Consider the following 19948-nt stretch of genomic DNA (forward strand, 5'->3'; position numbering starts at 1 on the left):
TGATGCTCTCTGAACTAGCTAAATACATGGGTCTGGGGTAGAGTTCTTCAGAATTGACGTGGCAACTCTACCGTGAAGTCAGAACCTCTGACTCTTGGACTTGTGACGTGAATCCTCCGGCCGTTAACTCCAAATAAACCATCATGTGTTTGACATCAAAGCTACTGCTCTTCCTGTGTCTCCTTCCTGAGTCGGTGACTCCCACTGCATAGCTACACAGAAGTTTCCTCTACAATAATTATTATTGTATTACTTATATACGCTTAGTAGCATCCAATGCAACGTTACATTTAGATGATATTTTAACGCTGGGTAACTGGCAATAATGCTGAACTAAATAAGATAATTACAGTTTTACATAAAGAAATGATCGCTTCTTATTGTTATTTTAAAGCCGAATTGAAGGGCGAACCATGACGATTCAGGAAACGTCAAAAATAATAACTGTACGTGTTATATTTGCTTGCAAGGAGCAAATACAACGTTACATTTTGAGTTTTTTTCACGCTGTTAATGGCAACAATGCTGAACCAAATAACAGTTTTCATAAAGAAAGGACTTGCGTTTTATTACTATTTTAATGCCAAATTAAACTGCAAGCCATGACGATTCGAACAAAGTCAAAAGTATAACTGCAAGTGTTTTATCCACTTGCTAGTAGCTAATACAATGTTAGATTAAGAGGACGTTTTGTAACTGGCGACAATGCACAACCAAATGCAAGAATAACAGTTTTACACAAAGCAACGACTATAATTTACTTGTTGTTTTAATGCCGAATTATACTGCAAATCATCCCGATTTAAGAAAAGTCGAAATGAGAACTGTACGTGTTATATGCACTTGCTAAGAGCGAATACAATGTTACATTAAGAGGTTTTTCAACGGAGTTTTGCAATGCATTCTGCGAGCAGGGGGGGGGGGGGAGCTGGTTACGAAACAGGCCTGTCTGCGAATCTCCCTCATGCAAATGTACCTAAATAACATTATTAACATCGACATTTTAAACAGAAACCCAGGGCATATTATGAATTTCACATTTGAACGCTTTTAACATGACTGTCACAGCGAAATGTATGTTTCAAGTACATGTTTTACGGCTTTGTATCAGAATAATTGGGTTTTTTAGATGTAATATTCTGCTAAAGCCGATGCTTTATGATGAGTTTTAAAGCAGACATCTTATATTATTATTAATGCTGTATTTTGTCACTAATACGCTGTTGTTATGAGACCATTTTACTCACCGTCTCCGGAACCTCGATGTTTGTTTTTGTTATTCTTCGGTTAGTTGACAGTTTAAGACCCGCCCCCTCTCCCGGATGCGACGTAGTTTAAATGCATGTTTTTTTCCTGTCCTTTCCTGACCGTCAATGTTAAAAAACAAAACTGAAATTGACGAAATATATAAATAAATCCCACATTACTGAGGTTTAATGTTTGAATCCAAATCATATTGACAATGTTATACTATGAATACTTAAATTGTTTATATAAATATATAATAAATACCCAAATAAGGCTTGTTTACATTTGAATTTTGTGCAGAAATAGAAGGATATCCATTATTTACATTATATAAAAACATGAAATCCAGAACTAATCAACCAAATGTTTATAAATATGTGCATTTTCTAGCCTTTTCAAGTAAATTGCATCGAAAAATAAGACATTTTTCCTCTTTTTTTTATTCTGGGGGATTTTGTACAGATATGCCACACTTTATAAATGATAAACCGGGTATTTAATGCACAGATTAATTCATTTGATGCTCAAAACTAAACTGCTTTGGTCGTTTTATGATCCAATTCTAACACTATGGGCCTTTCTCATTTCTCTAATTCCCCTCCTCGACTCCTATCCTCGTGTCTTATGCTGTGTTCACACCGGACGCGACTATTCGCTTAGGGTTAGGGTTAGCAAGGCTACAGTCAAAAACCAGGAACAGACTGAACAGAGACATTTTCTCCCACAGCTGAAATGACAAGTGTAAGAGTACTCATGCAGAAAGCAGCACAAGAGGGACTCATTTTACACCAGATGGACGTTAAGACAGCCTATTTGCATGCACCCATTGATTGTGAAATCTATATGGAGCAACCAGAAGGCTATGAAGAAAAGTCAGTAACCGGGGAAAACCTAGTTTGTTACATTACATTACATTACATTGCATTTAGCTGACGCTTTTATCCAAAGCGACTTACAATAAGTACATTCGACCAGGAAGACACAACCTTGAAGAAAACAGAATCATGAAGTACATCAGGTTTCATAGAGCCAAACATTTCAAGTGCTACTCAACTGGCTTTAGGTAAGCCAGTCCTCTATTAGTATAAAAGTGCTTCGTTAATAGTTCTAACGCTCGAAGTGGAGTCGAAAGAGATGAGTTTTCAGTTTGCGCCGGAAGATGTGCAAGCTATCTGCCGTCCTGATGTCAATGGGGAGCTCATTCCACCATCTTGGAGCCAGGATAGCAAACCCACGTGTTTTCGCCGATGGGAACTTGGGTCCCCCTCGCAGCGAGGGCGCAACGAGTCGTTTGGCTGATGCAGAGCGTAGTGCACGCGCTGGGGTGTACGGTTTAACCATGTCCTGGATGTAGGAAGGGCCAGATCCATTCACAGCATGGTAAGCAAGTACCAGTGTCTTGAAGTGGATTCTAGCAGTTACCGGAAGCCAGTGAAGGGAGCGGAGGAGCGGAGTGGTGTGGGAGAATTTAGGAAGGTTGAAAACCAGACGAGCCGCTGCATTCTGGATGAGCTGCAGAGGTCGGATGGCACATGCAGGTAGACCAGCCAGGAGGGAGTTGCAGTAGTCTAGGCGTGAGATGACGAGAGCCTGGACCAGAACCTGAGTCGCTTTCTGAGTCAGCTGGGGACGTATCTTCCTGATGTTGTAAAGCGTGTATCTGGAGCAACGGGTTGTAGCAGCGATGTTTGCAGTGAAGGACAGGTTGTTATCTAGGGTCACACCCAGATTCCTTGCAGTCTGAGTCGGGGAAACAACTGAGGTGCCGATGTTGATTGTCAGGTCAAGAGTTGGACAATCTTTTCCCGGGAGGAAGAGCAGCTCAGTCTTGTCAAGGTTGAGCTTGAGGTGGTGAGCAGACATCCACTGAGAGATGTCAGCTAGACAAGCAGAGATGCGTGCGACGACCTGGGTCTCTGAGCGGGGAAAGGACAGAATTAATTGGGTGTCGTCAGCGTAGCAGTGGTATGAAAAACCATGCGGGCTAATGACTGATCCGAGCGAGTTTGTGTACAGGGAGAAGAGGAGGGGACCAAGAACAGAGCCCTGAGGGACCCCCGTAGTTAATTGACAAGGGTCGGACTCAGACCCTCTCCAAGTCACCCTGTAGGTACGGTCTTTCAGATATGAGGTGAGGAGGGAAAGTGCAGAGCCTGAAACTCCAAGTTTTTGGAGAGTGCGAAGGAGGATCTGATGATTCACCGTGTCGAATGCAGCAGACAGGTCCAACAGGATGATGACAGAGGAGAGGGAGGCTGCTTTAGCAGTGTGCAGTTCCTCCATGACAGCAATGAGAGCAGTTTCTGTGGAGTGACCTGCCTTGAAACCAGACTGGTGCGGATCCAGAAGGTTGTTCTGATTGAGATAACAGGAGAGTTGTTTAAAGACAGCGCGTTCAAGTGATTTAGACAGGAACGGGAGGAGAGAGACAGGCCTGTAGTTTATAACATCAGACGGGTTGAGAGTGGGTTTCTTTAGGAGAGGGTTTACTCTTGCCTCCTTGAGACTGTTTGGAAAGTGACCAGAAGTTAGAGAAGTGTTGATGAAATGGGTGAGAAACGGTAGAATATCAGGAGCGATAGTCTGAAGGAGGTTTGAAGGGATAGGGTCCAGAGGACAGGTGGTAGGGCGGGCAGAGGTAATGAGGGTAAGAACCTCACTTGGAGAGAGAGGGGAAAAGGAGGTTAGTGTGTTGGTGGAAGGAGGGTCTGGTGACCCAGCGGTGAGTAAAGGTGAGTCAGAAAAAGAAGAGCGAATATCATCAACCTTTTTTTCAAAGTGGGTAACAAAGTCGCTTGACAGAAGTGAGGAGGGGGAAGAGGCTTTTGGAGGGTCCAAGAGGGTGGAGAAGATGGAAAATAGTTTTTTAGGATTGGAATAGGAAGATTGGATCTTATCTTGAAAGAAAGTGCTTTTTGCCTGAGAGATCGAAGCAGAGAAAGAGGAGAGGAGAGCTTGATAGGTTAGGAGGTCGTCACGGTGTTTGGCTTTCCACCATTTCCGCTCTGCTGCCCTAAGGACGGTTCTATTAGCACGCAGCGCATCATTTAGCCAGGGTTTGTAAGTTGCAAAAGTCTCTCTATGGCCTTAAGCAATCAGGTAGAAACTGGAATGCTATGTTGCACACATGTCTGAGTGAGAACGGTTTCATACAGAATCCAGCTGATCATTGTGTATACAAGAGAGAAACATGATGAAAAGGTCATCATGATTGTATGGGCTGACGATCTGATCATAGCAGCAAGCAACACAAATGTACTGGAAGCTGTAAAGATTATGCTTTCTGACAGGTTTAAAATGAAGGACCTGGGAAAGTTGAAACATTTCCTGGGAATTGATTTTTACCAAACAAGGTGAAGTTAAAATGTCTCAAAAGAAATATAGGCAAAATCCTAGAGGTTTGAAATGCAGGATAGCAAGGCCAGGGGACCCCATGTGAGCCAACACTTGAACAAACAGATGATTCTGAGAAATGGACAGACCCAACTAAATACAGAGGCAGTGGAAAGTTTAATTGACTTGTCCACATGTACTAGACCAGATATAGGTTTTGTGGTCAGTAAACTATCTCAGCACTTGGCTGCACCAACAGAGGAACATTGTAGTTATTCAGATATCTAAAAGGCACAACAGAACAGGAGTTATGCTTTAAGAGAAATGACAGAGAGGCACGAGGTCTAAAAGTGTACTGTGATGCTGACTGGGCATCAGATAAAACAGACAGGCGTAGCACATCAGGATATTGTGTCTGTCTAAGTAAAGGAAGCTCTCTGATCTCATGGGAAACAAAGAAACAACCAACAGTGGCATTATCCACCTGTGAGGCAGAATACATGTCTTTAGCATCAGCTATACAAGAATGTATCTGTTTAGATCAGCTACTTAAAGGTAGACACATAGCAGTATGCACAAACAAAGGTGTACGAGGACATTGATATTAAGTACCATTTCATGAGGGAAACTGTAAATAACGGAAAGTTAACTTTGCAGTACTGCCCTACTGAGTTAATGATTGCTGATGTCATGACCAAGCCAGCTACAAAGCTACAACTGAAGAGGTTTGCTCAAGACATGTTTGTGCACAAGTGTATTCACATTGTTAAGGCAACAGAGAAGCCTTATTATATTGTTGTTTTGTTTTCATGTAACCAATAGAGTTAAGGTTGAGTGGGAGTGTTAAATATTACTTTGTAATAGCACTCTTACTCCATGTTTAATGGTACGTCCCATTGTGACGTCATAAGCAAGCGCGGAGTGCCATATGTCTCATTGTTGATTATGCAGCACTGCCATGCTGGTTAATGTCCCTGAATAAATGGATGAGAGAAGAACAATGACTGCGCATACTTTATTAGTTTAACCTTATTAATTTAATTGTATTGTTTTATCCATAACTCCATAACAAAGATTATTATTTGTATTACATTGTTTATTACATTTGTATGGATTCTTTATACATGGACACAGACCGCCGTCAATAAACTGAACCCACTCTCTGCTCAGCTGCTCATGCATTTCACAGAAGACATCACAGAGTCAGAAAACCTTTATTAGTCCCACAGAGGGTACATGTACATTTGTTCCAGCAGAAAGAGCCAAAGACAGCTTAACGTTAACTAAGAAGCATAACAACAAATATTAAAGATATATTTTTTTTAAATGCCACAATTTACAAAATCCACATCCTGTAGCGGTTCTGAAGAGAACACATCTAATAGGTTTCAACAATATCTGATCACATGTCATAAAGACTACATGCACACAAAGCTTTAGCAGTTTCAATGACACCAGGCAGAGCTCCTTTAGAAGAGTTACAAATCAACGAGAACATTTGATTGGATATTAAAGGTTTCCTATTATGCAATATACACTTTAGCATATTCCTTCGAAAGATGGTCGTATATAAAACAGGAAGTTACGTTAAGACATGAATACAATTGCAATGAAAGCAACAAAAACAATGCAATCTCCTTTTCAGGTTCTAATAACACACATTGGGTTATTTACATAAACTATTCATTTTGCAAATACATGTTTTAACCAGGAAGGGAAGACGGACATGGATACGACCCATGTGATTTGCAATATCGCAATATATTGTATCGTAATACTTAGCATATCGTAGAATCGCAATACTATCGTATCGTGGCTTAAGTATCGTGATAGTATCGTATCGTGGGGAGCCTGGTGATTCCCAGCCCAAATGTCTATGAAGGTTTTTGCTGAAAATACCAAACAGATCATACATTTTAGAATCCCTCATATCCCTCTGTTCCAGCTGTTAGAGAAACACTGATTCTGGGTCCTTAGCTTTATAAAAAAAGGAGGGGAAGCTTTTGCCTGCTCAGTATTCTCTGGAGATAAAGCTAAACGCTGCGGTGATTAAACGCCATCATGTTCCAAACCACATCAAGGATTATCTCTGAAACAGTTTGGAGCTCAAACTCTTTTTCTCTCTTGCCGGTTATACCACAAGGTGAGTTCCTTTTTACTTCCTGCTTCTTCACACACATGCTCTCCAGTACAGGTTAGCTCTGAGTGTTAGCGATGCTAATGTAAACACAGACCATATTACGTTCCGCATGGTTTCTGACAGCAACTTTCTGATAGGGCCGTGGGCGTAAAGCCCGCCCACATTTCTGATATTACGTCATATCGGACGCACATCTGGATCAGCTCCGTTGTAGCCCCGTTTTTAGAGATGTGGGTACGGAGGAAAAGAGAAGGGTTTTATTTTCTGACGCTGCGTGAGTCTCCTGACACACCGGGACACATGTTGATGTATAAAAGACATCACAAAGTGACTTTTGCCTGATAGGAGACCTTTAAATGAACCCGGGGTGATGAACACAAAGAAGAGCTCAAATCATTTCTTCTTCTTGGCTTTTTCTGACTTTGTCCTCAAAGACTTTGAGAGCGTCTCCAAGAGAACCAGTGCTTTGATTACAGGGAGAACGTCTCCCCCCCAAACGCAGGATTATGGGATGCCTGGGGACCATTTTGAGATGGACACGGGTCAACAGGTAGCCCTCTGGGACCTGGAAGAGAAACAGGGAAATACTTTGGTTACAAAACCAGCAGTAGATTGTAGACGGGCTTCTTCAACTGATAGAGGAGAGTATTTGTTCTCACTGGATCAATACTATCTGATCTGCTCTCACCTCTCTGTACAGTGGTGTGAAGGAACTAAGTATATATACTCGTGTACTGTACTAAAGTACAATTTTGATGTACTTGTACTATACCTGAGTATTTAAATTGAACCTGTTATCTGAACGTATGAATGTTTATGTTAGGCTGACACCATCCTAGGTTAGTTTACTGTATAGCAGAGGTTCTTCTGAATGCAGTCCCTCATCAGAACCACCTTTATTAACAGGTACGTTTACACACACAAGGAAGTAGATTTAGTGTCTGGTGGCGCGAACATAAACACCATAAGAAAATAATTTGCAATAGAAGGTCAAGAATATAAAGATAATAAAAATAAGTATTTTTAAGAAACTTTTTACAATTAAAAAAATAATTAGATCTACACCAAATTTAAATGTAAATATACAAAGAACCTTAAAGATGCTGTTTGGGGGCCCCATGCAAGATGCTGTTTTTTTAACTACAATGGGGGGATCCCGAAGCTTTTAAGATGATCTGTGGAGACGCATCAATCTGTTACACTTTAAGAGGAAAACAGGCTAATTTCACGAAAACCAAGCAATTGAAACTTACCAAAAATGATATTAAAAAGCCAAACAAAAGGCTCCTCTACGTCAATAAATGCAAGAGATGCAGCATTTCCTCAACAATGTATAATTGATATGTCTCATCTTCCTCAGACGTCACTGATTGGCTGACAGCCCAAAAATGATTTGGGCGTTATTGATCCCCACAAACACAAGCCTCAGCTTTGCTATCGTTGCAGTTTAGTTGTGTTTATATCCTACATTTGATTCTTAAGCATATAATGCTTCACCGAACACAGGAGGGGGCTGTCTACAAATAAAGACGGCTCATTTGAATTCTCCCCAAACATATTGAGGCTGAACCTGAACTTTCAGCTTGGGGGCCCTAGTGGGCACGGGGGCCCCCTAGTGGGCATCCGCATAGTCCGCCTATAGGAAGAAACGGCCCTGCTTTAAAGTGGAGGGCTGTGCAGACGTGTGCAAACATGGCATGAAATGAAAGAAGGATGGTTATATAAAGATATTATTGAAGTAGTGTTTGGTCGTGTTAGAGGATCAGCTGTATGAAGATCCAGGTGTGTGTTCAGGTGAGAAGAACACTGGAGCCTGGAGTTATGAAACAGAGTTAGTTCAACTCCAGCTCAACGAACACAAACTACAATAACAGAACATCCAAAGACCAAAGCTAAGTATTCAGATTACTGGGAACCTCTGAGTTCGTTGTTGATTTCCAAAGGATTATTAACGAGTTAACATGTGACAGCAGGACCAGCCAATCACAGCAGAGCGTGAGACATTGATCACAGCAGATTAACTGATATATAATTAAATATATTTCTTCATTTAACCCTTATGTTGTGTTCGGGTCTCCCTTGACCCGTTTCAAGTTAAAATTATATAATAACTACGCTCTCGTTTTTTGTATCGGAACAAGGCATCATGATATCCTCCACAACAGCTATAGAAACTCTACAAAACAAATGTTGATAATTTTAGCCAACTCTGAAGGTCTCTAAAAAAACAGTGTATGATTTGGTGTTGGGGTCTGGGGAGACCCTGCCGAATTGTTGTGGGTGACTCGAGGTCAAATTTGGCCCAATCAAGATTCATCTTTGACTTTAGACACCCCTCCCCCACCCCCTTCATCTACTGCAGTGGTTCTCAAACTTTTTCTGTCAGGCCCCCCCTTTGGAGAAAAAAAAAAGTCGGGCCCCCCCAACACAAATAGTCAGGCTCAGTAGCTCAGGTAGCTTGACGTTTCATAGAGGGTGCTCAAACATTTAGGGTTTCCCATTAATGTACCGGTCGCTACAGTGGAATTTTCTACTGCAACATTCCCCACGCATATACACAGTGTACCCGCGACTGTTACAATGAAGGCTCGATAATCAGCTTAGCAGGGGTAAAGTGCTATTTTTATAGGTGGTGTGTGGACCTCACATAGGGGGGTCCGGGGGCAAGCTCCCCCGGGAAGATTTCATTTTTAAATATTGAAGTTAAATGCATCAATCTGGTGCACTTTGAGAGCAAAATGAAGAGATCTATGGATACATCTCTCAACACGTAATAATACTGTACTGCATCATATTATTTTCGAATCAATAATTTTTAAAATTATGATTTTTTTTTTTTTTTTATATCTTTTTTTTTTTTAACCATTTTTCCTCCTGGTCTCTCGCGCCCCCCCTGGCATGCCTCTGCGCCCCCCTGGGGGGGCGCGCCCCCCACTTTGAGAACCACTGATCTACTGTAACAATAATTGTTCGCAACATGCACCTGGTCTCCCCTCCCTCTTCTCCCCTCCCTCTGCTCCCCTCCCTATGCCCCCCTCCCCCCACTGGAACTCCACCTTTCTCAAAGAATATGTACACTAACACTTGAACCTTAACACACACATGTACGTGTGCAATATGTGGTGTAATGTGTTTTGGGCCATAACACTACATGACAACAGGATTGTACAGTTATGAATGCATTATAAGTTAATTATGATGTAGTTAAAACAATATTGGATGATAATCTTTTCTTTTTTTTTGTGTTTTGGACTGAGATAAATCATGGGTCAAAATTGACCCGTGAACACCATGAACGGTAACAACTTTTGAACACCTACAAGGGTTGAAAAAAAGTATTTTCAGGTTATGGTCAGCTTTAAGTACAATTGATTGTTTTTGTTCATTTAATGTTGAGGACAGCCAACAGGAAGTCTCAGCTGCAGCCTTCTTTCATACTTTCCTAAATGCCTCCACGCTCCTCTGTACGTCTCAAACTCGCCCCGTGATAAATCAACTGTGAACAAATAAAACCTGAGCTGCAGATTTCTCTTGAATCCCAGAAAACACTGACCAGTAACTACATTTTATTCTGTAGTGAAACCTCAATAAATAAAGGTCACTTGGTACGACCTCTCACCTTCCTGTGTGTCTTCACTTCCTGTCACCTGAGAGGAGAAGGAGCGAGAGAGAGAATGATGATGATGATAAAACATGAAGAGAAACAGACAAGATGATGAAGAGAGAAACCAGAGTGTTGTTTTCCTCTGAGCTCATGCTCCATTAAAGAGTCTCATATCTGGATGAATGGAGGATATTCAGTACTCACAGGTCTTCTGGATCGTGGCTCTGAACGTCTCATCATTATATCCGATCCTGTAGAGATGAACACAATCCAACAGTTTTAGATCCAGTTTAAAATAAGTGTTTGTTCTTTGAGTCAGCTTCAGAGTCCTGATCTCATGCTTTACATCCCATCATATCTTCTCTGCAAACACTACGACTGCCTGCCTCAGCTCTCAGCTGACAGGAAGTAACCAGTCATTAGAAACAAAAAACATCCCATAAGAACAGACTACCTTTCCCTCTCTTCTGTAAACCCCACATGTCTGTTAGAGAGTAGATTACTAAAGTGAGGCTTTGCATTTCCAGCTGGCCTTCTCTAGTTGATGGAAGAATGGAAGAGCCTGCAGTCAGTGGGTAACATCACTGATCTGTTTCCCCAGAGAGAGAAACACCTCCCTGAGTTTATACAATACTGCTGAACCAGCAGAGACCCCTCACTGACCTGAGGGTCTCCAGTCTGCAGGCTGGACTCTCCAGAAGATCTCCCAGCAGCTCCACTCCTGAATCCTTCAGATCGTTGAGACTCAGGTCCAGATCTCTCAGATGGAGGTTGGACTTCAGAGCTGAGGCCAGAGCAGAACAGCTGATCTCTGACAAACAGCAGCTCCTCAGACTGAATAAAGAAAACATGATGTAACTTTAGAAAACAAAGTTCCTGTTAGAAATAACTCCAGGTTTAATAATCTGATCAGAGTCAAACAGGGTTTGAATTAGGGATGGGAATGATTCATCCAATATTCAAAATGATTCAGGTATTGGAATATGAGTTATGAATATCTGTATTGTCCAGTTCTGAAGTCTTTACACTGGCTTCCTGTGTGTCAAAGAATAGATTTCAAAATACTGCTGCTGGTTTATAAAGCACTGAATGGTTTAGGCCCAAAATACATTTCTGATCTCCTGCTAAATTATGAACCATCCAGATCTCTCAGGTCTTCAGGGACTGGTCAGCTTTCTGTCCCCAGAGTCAGAACTAAACATGGAGAAGCAGCGTTCAGTTATTATGCTCCAAATATCTGGAACAAACTCCCAGAAACCTGCAGGTCCGCTACAACTCTTATCCATGTACTTTTTTCTTTTAATGTTTATTTTATTAGCTTTTCTTTTTAATGACTGATTTTAAATGCCTTTTTCTTAATCTCTTTCATTTTTTGTAAAGCACTTTGAATTGCCTTGTGTTGAAAGGTGCTATATAAATAAACTTGCCTTGTAATGATTATTGTTTCTATGGGAGGGGTGCCTAAATTGATTACATATTATCAAATGGATTAATTAAATGTTTACGACCGTGCCATTTTAAATATCTTAAGAAAAATAACAACAAAAAAAACACGTGTAACGTTTCCAGGGCTCAGCCCAGAGGACGATGCTCTGACGTCATCACCCTCGCACACTTCTCACATGTTTACTAAAAACTATATATATATGTTAAAACTTTTCTCGTTCTTAATTTAGACTTTATTTAAGGTCCATATGAGTTGACTGTGTGTGTGTGTGTGTGTGTGTGTGTGTGTGTGTGTGTGTGTGTGTGTGTGTGTGTGTGTGTGTGTGTGTGTGTGTGTGTGTGTGTGTGTGCTATACTCGAGCAGCTCTACAAATGAACTGAGATCTCCACACAAATGATCTTCAGCAAGTGTGCAGAGCAACGTTGATTTAAAATAGTCATTTGAAGGTTGGATATTTCTAAACCTTTTGTTTATATATTAATAATTTAATATAAACCCTCGCACCTCCACAGAGAGCTCCCCCACATATCAAACACCAACTTAACCCCTGAACGTTACACTCTAAAGGCCCTGTCACACTGTCCCGAAATTGACACCCGATGGACACACGAATATTGAATTGTGAATTTCGCACGAAGATGGCCCCGAACCACACACGAAGGCAACATTTACATTACATTTAAGACATACAACTGCAACGAAAGTACCAAAAACAATTATGTTAAAGTACTATGATACTGTACTGATATCTTCAGACTTTACTAGACTTTTACTTTATCCGTCTTTATATGTAGAAAATATTACGTTTTCTCCGTAATGTTGTTTCCATAGCAACAACAACTTCCTGTCAACTCTCCTTCAACATAATATATTATATCCTTTTTAGTTTCACAGAACACAAATTGGGTTATTTACATAATATATTTACATGATTTTGTTGTGCAATAAAAAACCCGATGGACACACGATAAAGGAAATGTTCAAATTCGGCTGTGATCGTAGCAACATCGGGCCATTCGTGAGGGCATCTTAAGCCTTCGTATGACCGCCGGTGGAGTTTCTCAGGCTCCGGCAGCAACTTCGTGAGCGGTGGCAAAATCTTTGGCATGCCAAAGATTTGCCAAAGGACCTTGCGAAGGTTCATTTTCGTGTTGAATTCGTGCGTCAATTGTGCCCTTCGTAAGGCCATCGTGAGGGCATCTTGTTATCATCGGTGCCATCGGGCATTCGCCCCGATCAGAGTGAGGGCGAATGCACCGATGATAACACGAAGATGACACAATTTGACAAGATGCCCTCACGCAGGGGCGGACTGGGACTAAAATTCAGCCCTGGAAACTGACCCAGTCCGGCCACATGAAATGTCAAATGTTAGAAATCCGCTGTTTATTATATAAAGTTTTACGTACACAGCTCCAGTTTGATCATTGGCCTGTCATAAGATTTCATTTTTAGTTGCTGCTGTAGCGGAAGTTTAGTAAAATTATTTTTGATTAAATACTCCAAATCTCCACCCTCCGTAATTGCACTTGCTTCAGTTGCTTGCTACTTTTTAAGGGCGGTGATGACAGTAACAGTATGAACTGAAGTTGATGTGATTTGATTGGATTGTGAGGCATGACGTGAGCCTCATCTGATTGGTCAATCCCTTGATTTTTTTCACCTAGCGAAATCAATTTCGGCTGGCCTCCTCTCGCAACAGAGTGCAATCTACTGTTTCACCATAACATCTAGAGGGGCGCTGTTTCACTCTTTGTAAAATACTCAATGAGAATGGGGGAGAGACGGGCCGGCAGAATAATTACCGAAACTAAACTAAGTGTTTTTATTTATTTATTAAAATGATAACTACAATCCAAAAAAACAGGGGAAGCCTGGCTTCCCTTGGCCTCCAGGAGAAAACGCCACTGAGTTCAAGGGATAATTCTCACCCACCTCTTGCTCTTGCTCTGCACTTGTGCCAGTTGAGGTGGTTCTTGCACCAGCTCAACTCTGTCCCTCATCATGAACGCAGGAGGCTGGCTGTATATCTGAACTCGCGCCCTCATCATTCTCTTCATCATCTTGCACTTGTTCTAAGCTGCTGCTGATAGTGCTTGTAGCAGCGCTGCTGCCAAAAAGGTCTGTCAATTTGCGACATTTCTATGCTTCACCTGCGAGTGACTTCACCTTTTTTTCTCTTGCCTTCTCGGCCCCACCTTTTTATTTTCTTTGATTTGTATCCATGTGTTTTCATTCTCCCTGTCTGCCGCGGCGTCTAATCCCTTCTCTTCGTGTGGCCGGTCTTTTTTCTTCTTCGTGTGTTATTGACAGATAAGAACCACACAACTGCATTAGCGGCTGCTGTCGCCCTCTGTCGGCCGTCAGCGCTACTTAAATGATGACGTTAACAATTATTTTTAAAGGGCCGGCCGGCCGTCAACGGCCCTTGACGACCAGCCGTTCTGTGGTTCTCCAGATTCTACAGATGGCCAGTCCGCCCCTGCCCTCACGAGAGCCTTACGAAGTTGCCGCTCACGAAGTTGCTGCCGGAGCCTGAGAAACTCCACCGGCGGTCATACGATGGCTTAGATGCCCTCACGAAAGGCCTGATGTTGCTACGATCACAGCCGAATTTGAACATTTCCTTTATCGGGTATCAATTTCGGGACAGTGTGACAGGGGCTTAAGAGAGAGTCCTACACAAAAAACGGAAATGTATTATTAAAAATATATATATTATAGGATATTGTAGTGATCACTGTTTATCATAATTCACCCATGGAACTACAGGTTGGGGGTATTGTTCCGCACGGACACACATGTTAACTGAACCTCTTGTGTACCTACTGTGTGCCCTCCTTTCTCTTCTCCCCTTCTCTTCCCGGACTGCAACCGGACAACATGTGCTTTTCTGCTGCTCAATAAAGCCAACTTTGCACCTTTGATGCACCGCCTCCGACTCCCTTCTCTCGGCACTACAATATGTACATTTCTAATATTCTGTTAACTGTTTTTTTGGGGGTCGACTATTCGAATATAAATTTGCTCTCAAATACCCATCCTTGGTTAATAGAGTGATGCAGGGACAAGTCCTAAAACCAGGAAGTGAGTCAGCATTTCTCCACTTCCTGTTCCCTCGTCTCAGAGCCAATGGGATCTCTCCATAGGATTTAGGAAAATATCTGGAACTAAGGTCTGTGGTTGAGACTCATTGAAGAGACGGATCACGTTTTGTTCTGCGACTTTAAATCCATCAGCAGTGACCCCACTGGTGATTTCTGAAGAGTTGACGTGTCTGAAAAACGATGGTTGTTACCAAGTGGCTGAATAGGACTACAGAAGTTGAGGTCGTTGTACGTCATTACACCGAACACGTAAACACTCCTCTAAGTTAGTTTGCCCTGTTCTGCTTGAAAGCAAGTCCCTGCCTCCTGCAAAGTGTTCAAACAAACGCTTCAACTCGTACCATTTAGAATCTGTATGTTTAAATATAGATCTTAAGTCGGCGTGACGTTGAAATCGTGCTGCTGGTCTCGGCTGTAGTTCCTTTATAGCATAACTTTAGCATTTTGCTTCTAGCGATTAGATTTATGATTCGAACACTATAAAAGTAGACATGTGGAGATTATCCGGCTGAACAAAACGTGCATTTATCAAACAGGTTGGTTTTCCACAGACATTATTTCCAGCTATTTTCCAAAATCCTATGGAGGAATCCCATTGCTTTTTTTCCGGGTAAATACGTCATCCCTGCACCTCTCTATATCAGAGATGATTTAGAAACAATCCACTGATAATCTGGAACTCTAACTTTGATCAGATGTTTAACAACTCCTTCATCTCCCTCACAGCTCATCAGTACTGACAGCATCTCCACTGACTCATGGAGCTCAGAGGGAGTCTGTTATATCTCATCTCAGCTCTTAAGGTTGCCTTTCTGGTAGGTCAGGTACAACTGGCAAAAAGGGGTGGAGCACCAAGATTGGTCCATAACCAAAGGTGAATAACTTCAACACTCAATCACATCCCAGAGGCACACTGTGGTAGGCTCTGTGGGAGGCATGGCTCCCTTACTCTGCTCTGTGACTGCAGAGCTGCTGGAAGTCCTTCTCTGGGGGATAGACCCATGCATTTGAGGAGAACATCATTTGACTAGATGTTATGTTTGCGTGATTATTCATAATGGATAGAAAGACATGTGTTGGAGGAGAGTCAGCTCGTCTGTTTCTCTTGTGATCCTAATTTCATATTTATTAAAGTCAGCATTTCTCAAATTAACAATTGTGTGAAAATTAAAGGATAAAGAACAAAAACCAGACGAAGCCAGGCCAGCTGTTTCCCCATCTGTTTGCTGAGTCAAGCTAACCAGCTGCTCATGGTAGCATGATGACATCCAGATGTGATGACATACCAGCCATTAGTCTACAAACTGAAAACATCACATACAAAACATTAAAATAAAGAACAGACTACCTTTCCCTCTCTTCTGTAAACCCCACATGTCTGTCAGAGAGTAGATTACTAAAGTGAGGCTTTGCATTTCCAGCTGGCCTTCTCTAGTTGATGGAAGAATGGAAGAGCCTGCAGTCAGTGGGTAACATCACTGATCTGTTCCCCAGTGAGAGAAACACCTCCCTGAGTTTCATACAATACTGCTGAACCAGCAGAGACCCCTCACTGACCTGAGGGTCTCCAGTCTGCAGTCTGGACTCTCCAGAAGATCTCCCAGCAGCTCCACTCCTGAATCCTGCAGATCGTTGAGACTCAGGTCCAGATCTCTCAGATGGAGGTTGGACTTCAGAGCTGAGGCCAGAGCAGAACAGCTGATCTCTGACAACCAGCAGCGACTCAGTCTGAATAAAGAAAACATGATGTAACTTTAGAAAACAAAGTTCCTGTTAGAAATAACTCCAGGTTTAATAATCTGATCAGAGTCAAACAGGGTTTGAATTAGGGATGGGAATGATTCATCCAATATTCAAAATGATTCAGGTATTGGAATATGAGTTATGAATATCTGTATTGTAATGATTATTGTTTCTATGGGAGGGGTGCCTAAGTTGATTACATATTATCAAATGGATTAATTCAATGTTTACGACCGTGCCATTTTAAATATCTTAAGAAAAATATCAACAACAAAAAAACACGTGTAACGTTTCCAGGGCTCAGCCCAGAGGACGATGCTCTGACGTCATCACCCTCGCACACTTCTCACATGTTTACTAAAAACTATATATATGTTAAAACTTTTCTCATTCTTAATATAGACTTTATTTAAGGTCCATATGAGTTGACTCAGTGTGTGTGTGTGTGTGTGTGTGTGTGTGTGTGTGTGTGTGTGTGTGTGTGTGTGTGTGTGTGGTGTGTGTGTGTGGTGTGTGTGTGTGTGTGTGTGTGTGTGCTATACTCGAGCAGCTCTACAAATGAACTGAGATCTCCACACAAATGATCTTCAGCAAGTGTGCAGAGCAACGTTGATTTAAAATAGTCATTTGAAGGTTGGATATTTCTAAACCTTTTGTTTATATATTAATAATTTAATATAAACCCTCGCACCTCCACAGAGAGCTCCCCCACATATCAAACACCAACTTAACCCCTGAACGTTGCTCTCTAACGGATAATCTGGAACTTTAACTTTGATCAGATGTTCATCAACTCCTTCCTCTCCCTCACAGCTCATCAGTCCTGACAGCATCTCCACTGACTCCTGGAGCTCAGAGTGAGTCTGTGGAAGCTCAGACTCTCTCCCTCACACATTCACCTCTCTCTGTTACTCTGATCAATATTCAGTCATTAGCAAAGTGGACAAAATAACAATAATATTCTATTTGTTCTTTCAGTAAATCATAAACACAAACAGATCTGTATGAACTGCAGTCAGTGAACTGACCTGAGAGACTTCAGTCTGCAGTTTGGACTCTTTAGTCCAGAACTCAGACGCTCCACTCCTGAGTCCTTCAGAGCGTTGTTACTCAGGTCCAGATCTCTCAGGTGGGAGGAGTCAGACTTCAGAGCTGAGGCCACGACTTCACATCCAGTCTCTGAGAGTCCACAGCCAGTGAGTCTATAATAACATATAAATTACAACATGTGTTAAAAAGAGGAAACATTACATTAAACTCAGCATTAAGACGTGACTCTGTTATTGGTGGGAAATGATTTAGATCTTATTTTAAACTCCAACACATTGTGATAACAACGTGTGTGTCTTAATGATAAAGAAACTACTAGAAAGTAATAAGTGCTTTCTGTGATAACTGTGAGTCCTGCTGTGTGCTGTGATCACATGCTGAGAAACCTCTAGAGTCCTTCATGTGTTTGACATGTCGCCTCCTTCACTCAACATGAAGAGAGGAACGCTTCAGTTTAACTATTATTATAAATAAATAGAAGAACAGTGTTGGTTTATTTTGCTCTCAGTATTTAAACAGCAGAAATGTTATCGTGTTCATTTGAATAATTAAACTCCTGATCCTCATTAGTCTATAAAGTGAATCACATCTGACTCACTTGGCCTTCCTGCAGTTCCTCACAGCTGGAAGCAGTCTCCGTCGTCCCTCCACTGATGTGTTGTACTTCTCCAGGTCCAACTCATCCAGAACCTCCTCTGACATCTGCAGCATGTAGGCCAGAGCAGAGCAGTGGATCTCAGAGAGTTCCTTCTCTGATCTGTTCTCTGACTTCAGGAACTCTGTGATCTCCTGATGTACTGAGTGGTCCTTCATCTCTGTCAGACAGTGGAAGATGTTGATGCTCCTGTCAGGAGAGATTTCATCACTGCTCATCTCCTTCAGGTTGCTGATGGCTCTCTGGATGGTTTCTGGTCTGATGTCTGTGCGACCCAGCTGGCCTCTGGTGGCACTCTGGATGGTTTCTGGTCTAATGTCTGTGCGACCCAGCTGGCCTCTGGTGGCACTCTGGATGGTTTCTGGTCTGATGTCTGTGCGACCCATCAGGCCTCCTAACAGTCTCTGGTTGGACTCCAGAGAGAGGCCGTGGAGAAAGCGGACAAACAGGTCCAGGTGGCCATTTTCACTTCTGAGGGATTTCTCCATGGCTCTCTTCAGGAAGACATCCAGGGATGAGTAATCCTGATCACTCTGCAGGAAGTCCTTCAGGACCTTTTTGTTCCTGTTGGTGTAACAGTGCAACAAGTAGACTGCAGCCAGGAACTCCTGAATGCTCAGATGAACAAAGCAGTAGACTGTTTTCTCAAAGATCACACTCTCTCTTTTGAAGATCTCTGTACAAACTCCTGAGTGCACCAAGGCCTCGGTGACACCAAGGCCACAGCGCTGCAGGTCTTCTTGGTAGAACATGATGTCTCCTTTCTCCAGATGTTCAAACGCCAGCCTCCCCAGCTTCAGAAGAAGCTCCCTGTCAGCCTCCGTCAGCTGCTGTGGACTCGTCTCATGTCCCTCTTCATACTTCTGCTTCTTCCTCTTGGTCTGGACCAGCAGGAAGTGTGAGTACATGTCAGTGAGGGTCTGGGGCAGCTCTCCTCTCTGGTCTGTAGTCAACATGTGTTCCAGAACTGCAGCAGTGATCCAGCAGAAGACTGGGATCAGACACATGATGTGGAGGCTCCTGGAGCTCTTGATGTGAGAGATGATTCTGCTGGACAGGTCTTCATCACTCGATCTCCTCCTGAAGTACTCCTCCTTCTGGGCGTCAGTGAAGCCTCGTACTTCTGTCACCCTGTCCACACACTCAGGAGGGATCTGATTGGCCGCTGCAGGTCTGGAAGTTATCCAGACGAGAGCTGAGGGAAGCAGCTTCCCCCTGATGAGGTTTGTCAGCAGCACGTTGACTGAGGACTTCTGTGAGACATCAGACACAACCTCACTGTTTCTGAAGTCCAGAGAAAGTCTGCTCTCATCCAGGCCGTCAAAGATGAGCAGCACTTTGCAGACAGCCAGCTGCTCTGCTGTGACCTTCTGTAAGGTTGGATGGAAAACATGGAGCAGCCTGAGAAGACTGTACTGCTTACCTTTGATCAGGTTCAGCTCCCTGAAGGAGAGCGGGATCACCAGACTGACATCTTGGTTTCCCAAACCCTCGGCCCAGTCCAGAGTGAACTTCTGCACTGAGAAGGTTTTTCCAACTCCAGCGACTCCGTTGGTCAGGACCGCTCTGATGAGAGTCTGTTGGTCAGGTGAGGCTTAAAGATGTCCCTGCACTTGATTGG

At 42.6% G+C, this 19948-nt stretch overlaps 2 protein-coding genes across 2 annotated transcripts in view; both read right to left on the reverse strand.

The window, feature by feature from the left end:
• LOC117540955 (protein NLRC3-like) overlaps nt 1-19948 on the reverse strand; it is a 105636-nt gene that overhangs the window by 42575 nt on the left and 43113 nt on the right. The gene's annotated exons all lie outside the window — the stretch shown is intronic.
• The window catches only part of LOC117540950 (protein NLRC3-like), a 21282-nt gene continuing 7113 nt past the window's right edge, over nt 5780-19948 (reverse strand). The window contains exons 2-8 of the mRNA XM_034207914.1: nt 18271-19921; nt 17651-17824; nt 16437-16607; nt 10989-11159; nt 10530-10576; nt 10341-10368; nt 5780-7286 (exon numbers count right to left, since the gene is read on the reverse strand). Coding sequence (XP_034063805.1) covers nt 10355-10368; nt 10530-10576; nt 10989-11159; nt 16437-16607; nt 17651-17824; nt 18271-19921 — 2228 coding nt within the window. The 3' untranslated portion in view covers nt 5780-7286; nt 10341-10354. The remainder of the gene's footprint in view (nt 7287-10340; nt 10369-10529; nt 10577-10988; nt 11160-16436; nt 16608-17650; nt 17825-18270; nt 19922-19948) is intronic.

This window comes from Gymnodraco acuticeps, unplaced genomic scaffold, assembly GCF_902827175.1.
Source record: "Gymnodraco acuticeps unplaced genomic scaffold, fGymAcu1.1, whole genome shotgun sequence".
Classification (NCBI taxonomy): domain Eukaryota; kingdom Metazoa; phylum Chordata; class Actinopteri; order Perciformes; family Bathydraconidae; genus Gymnodraco; species Gymnodraco acuticeps.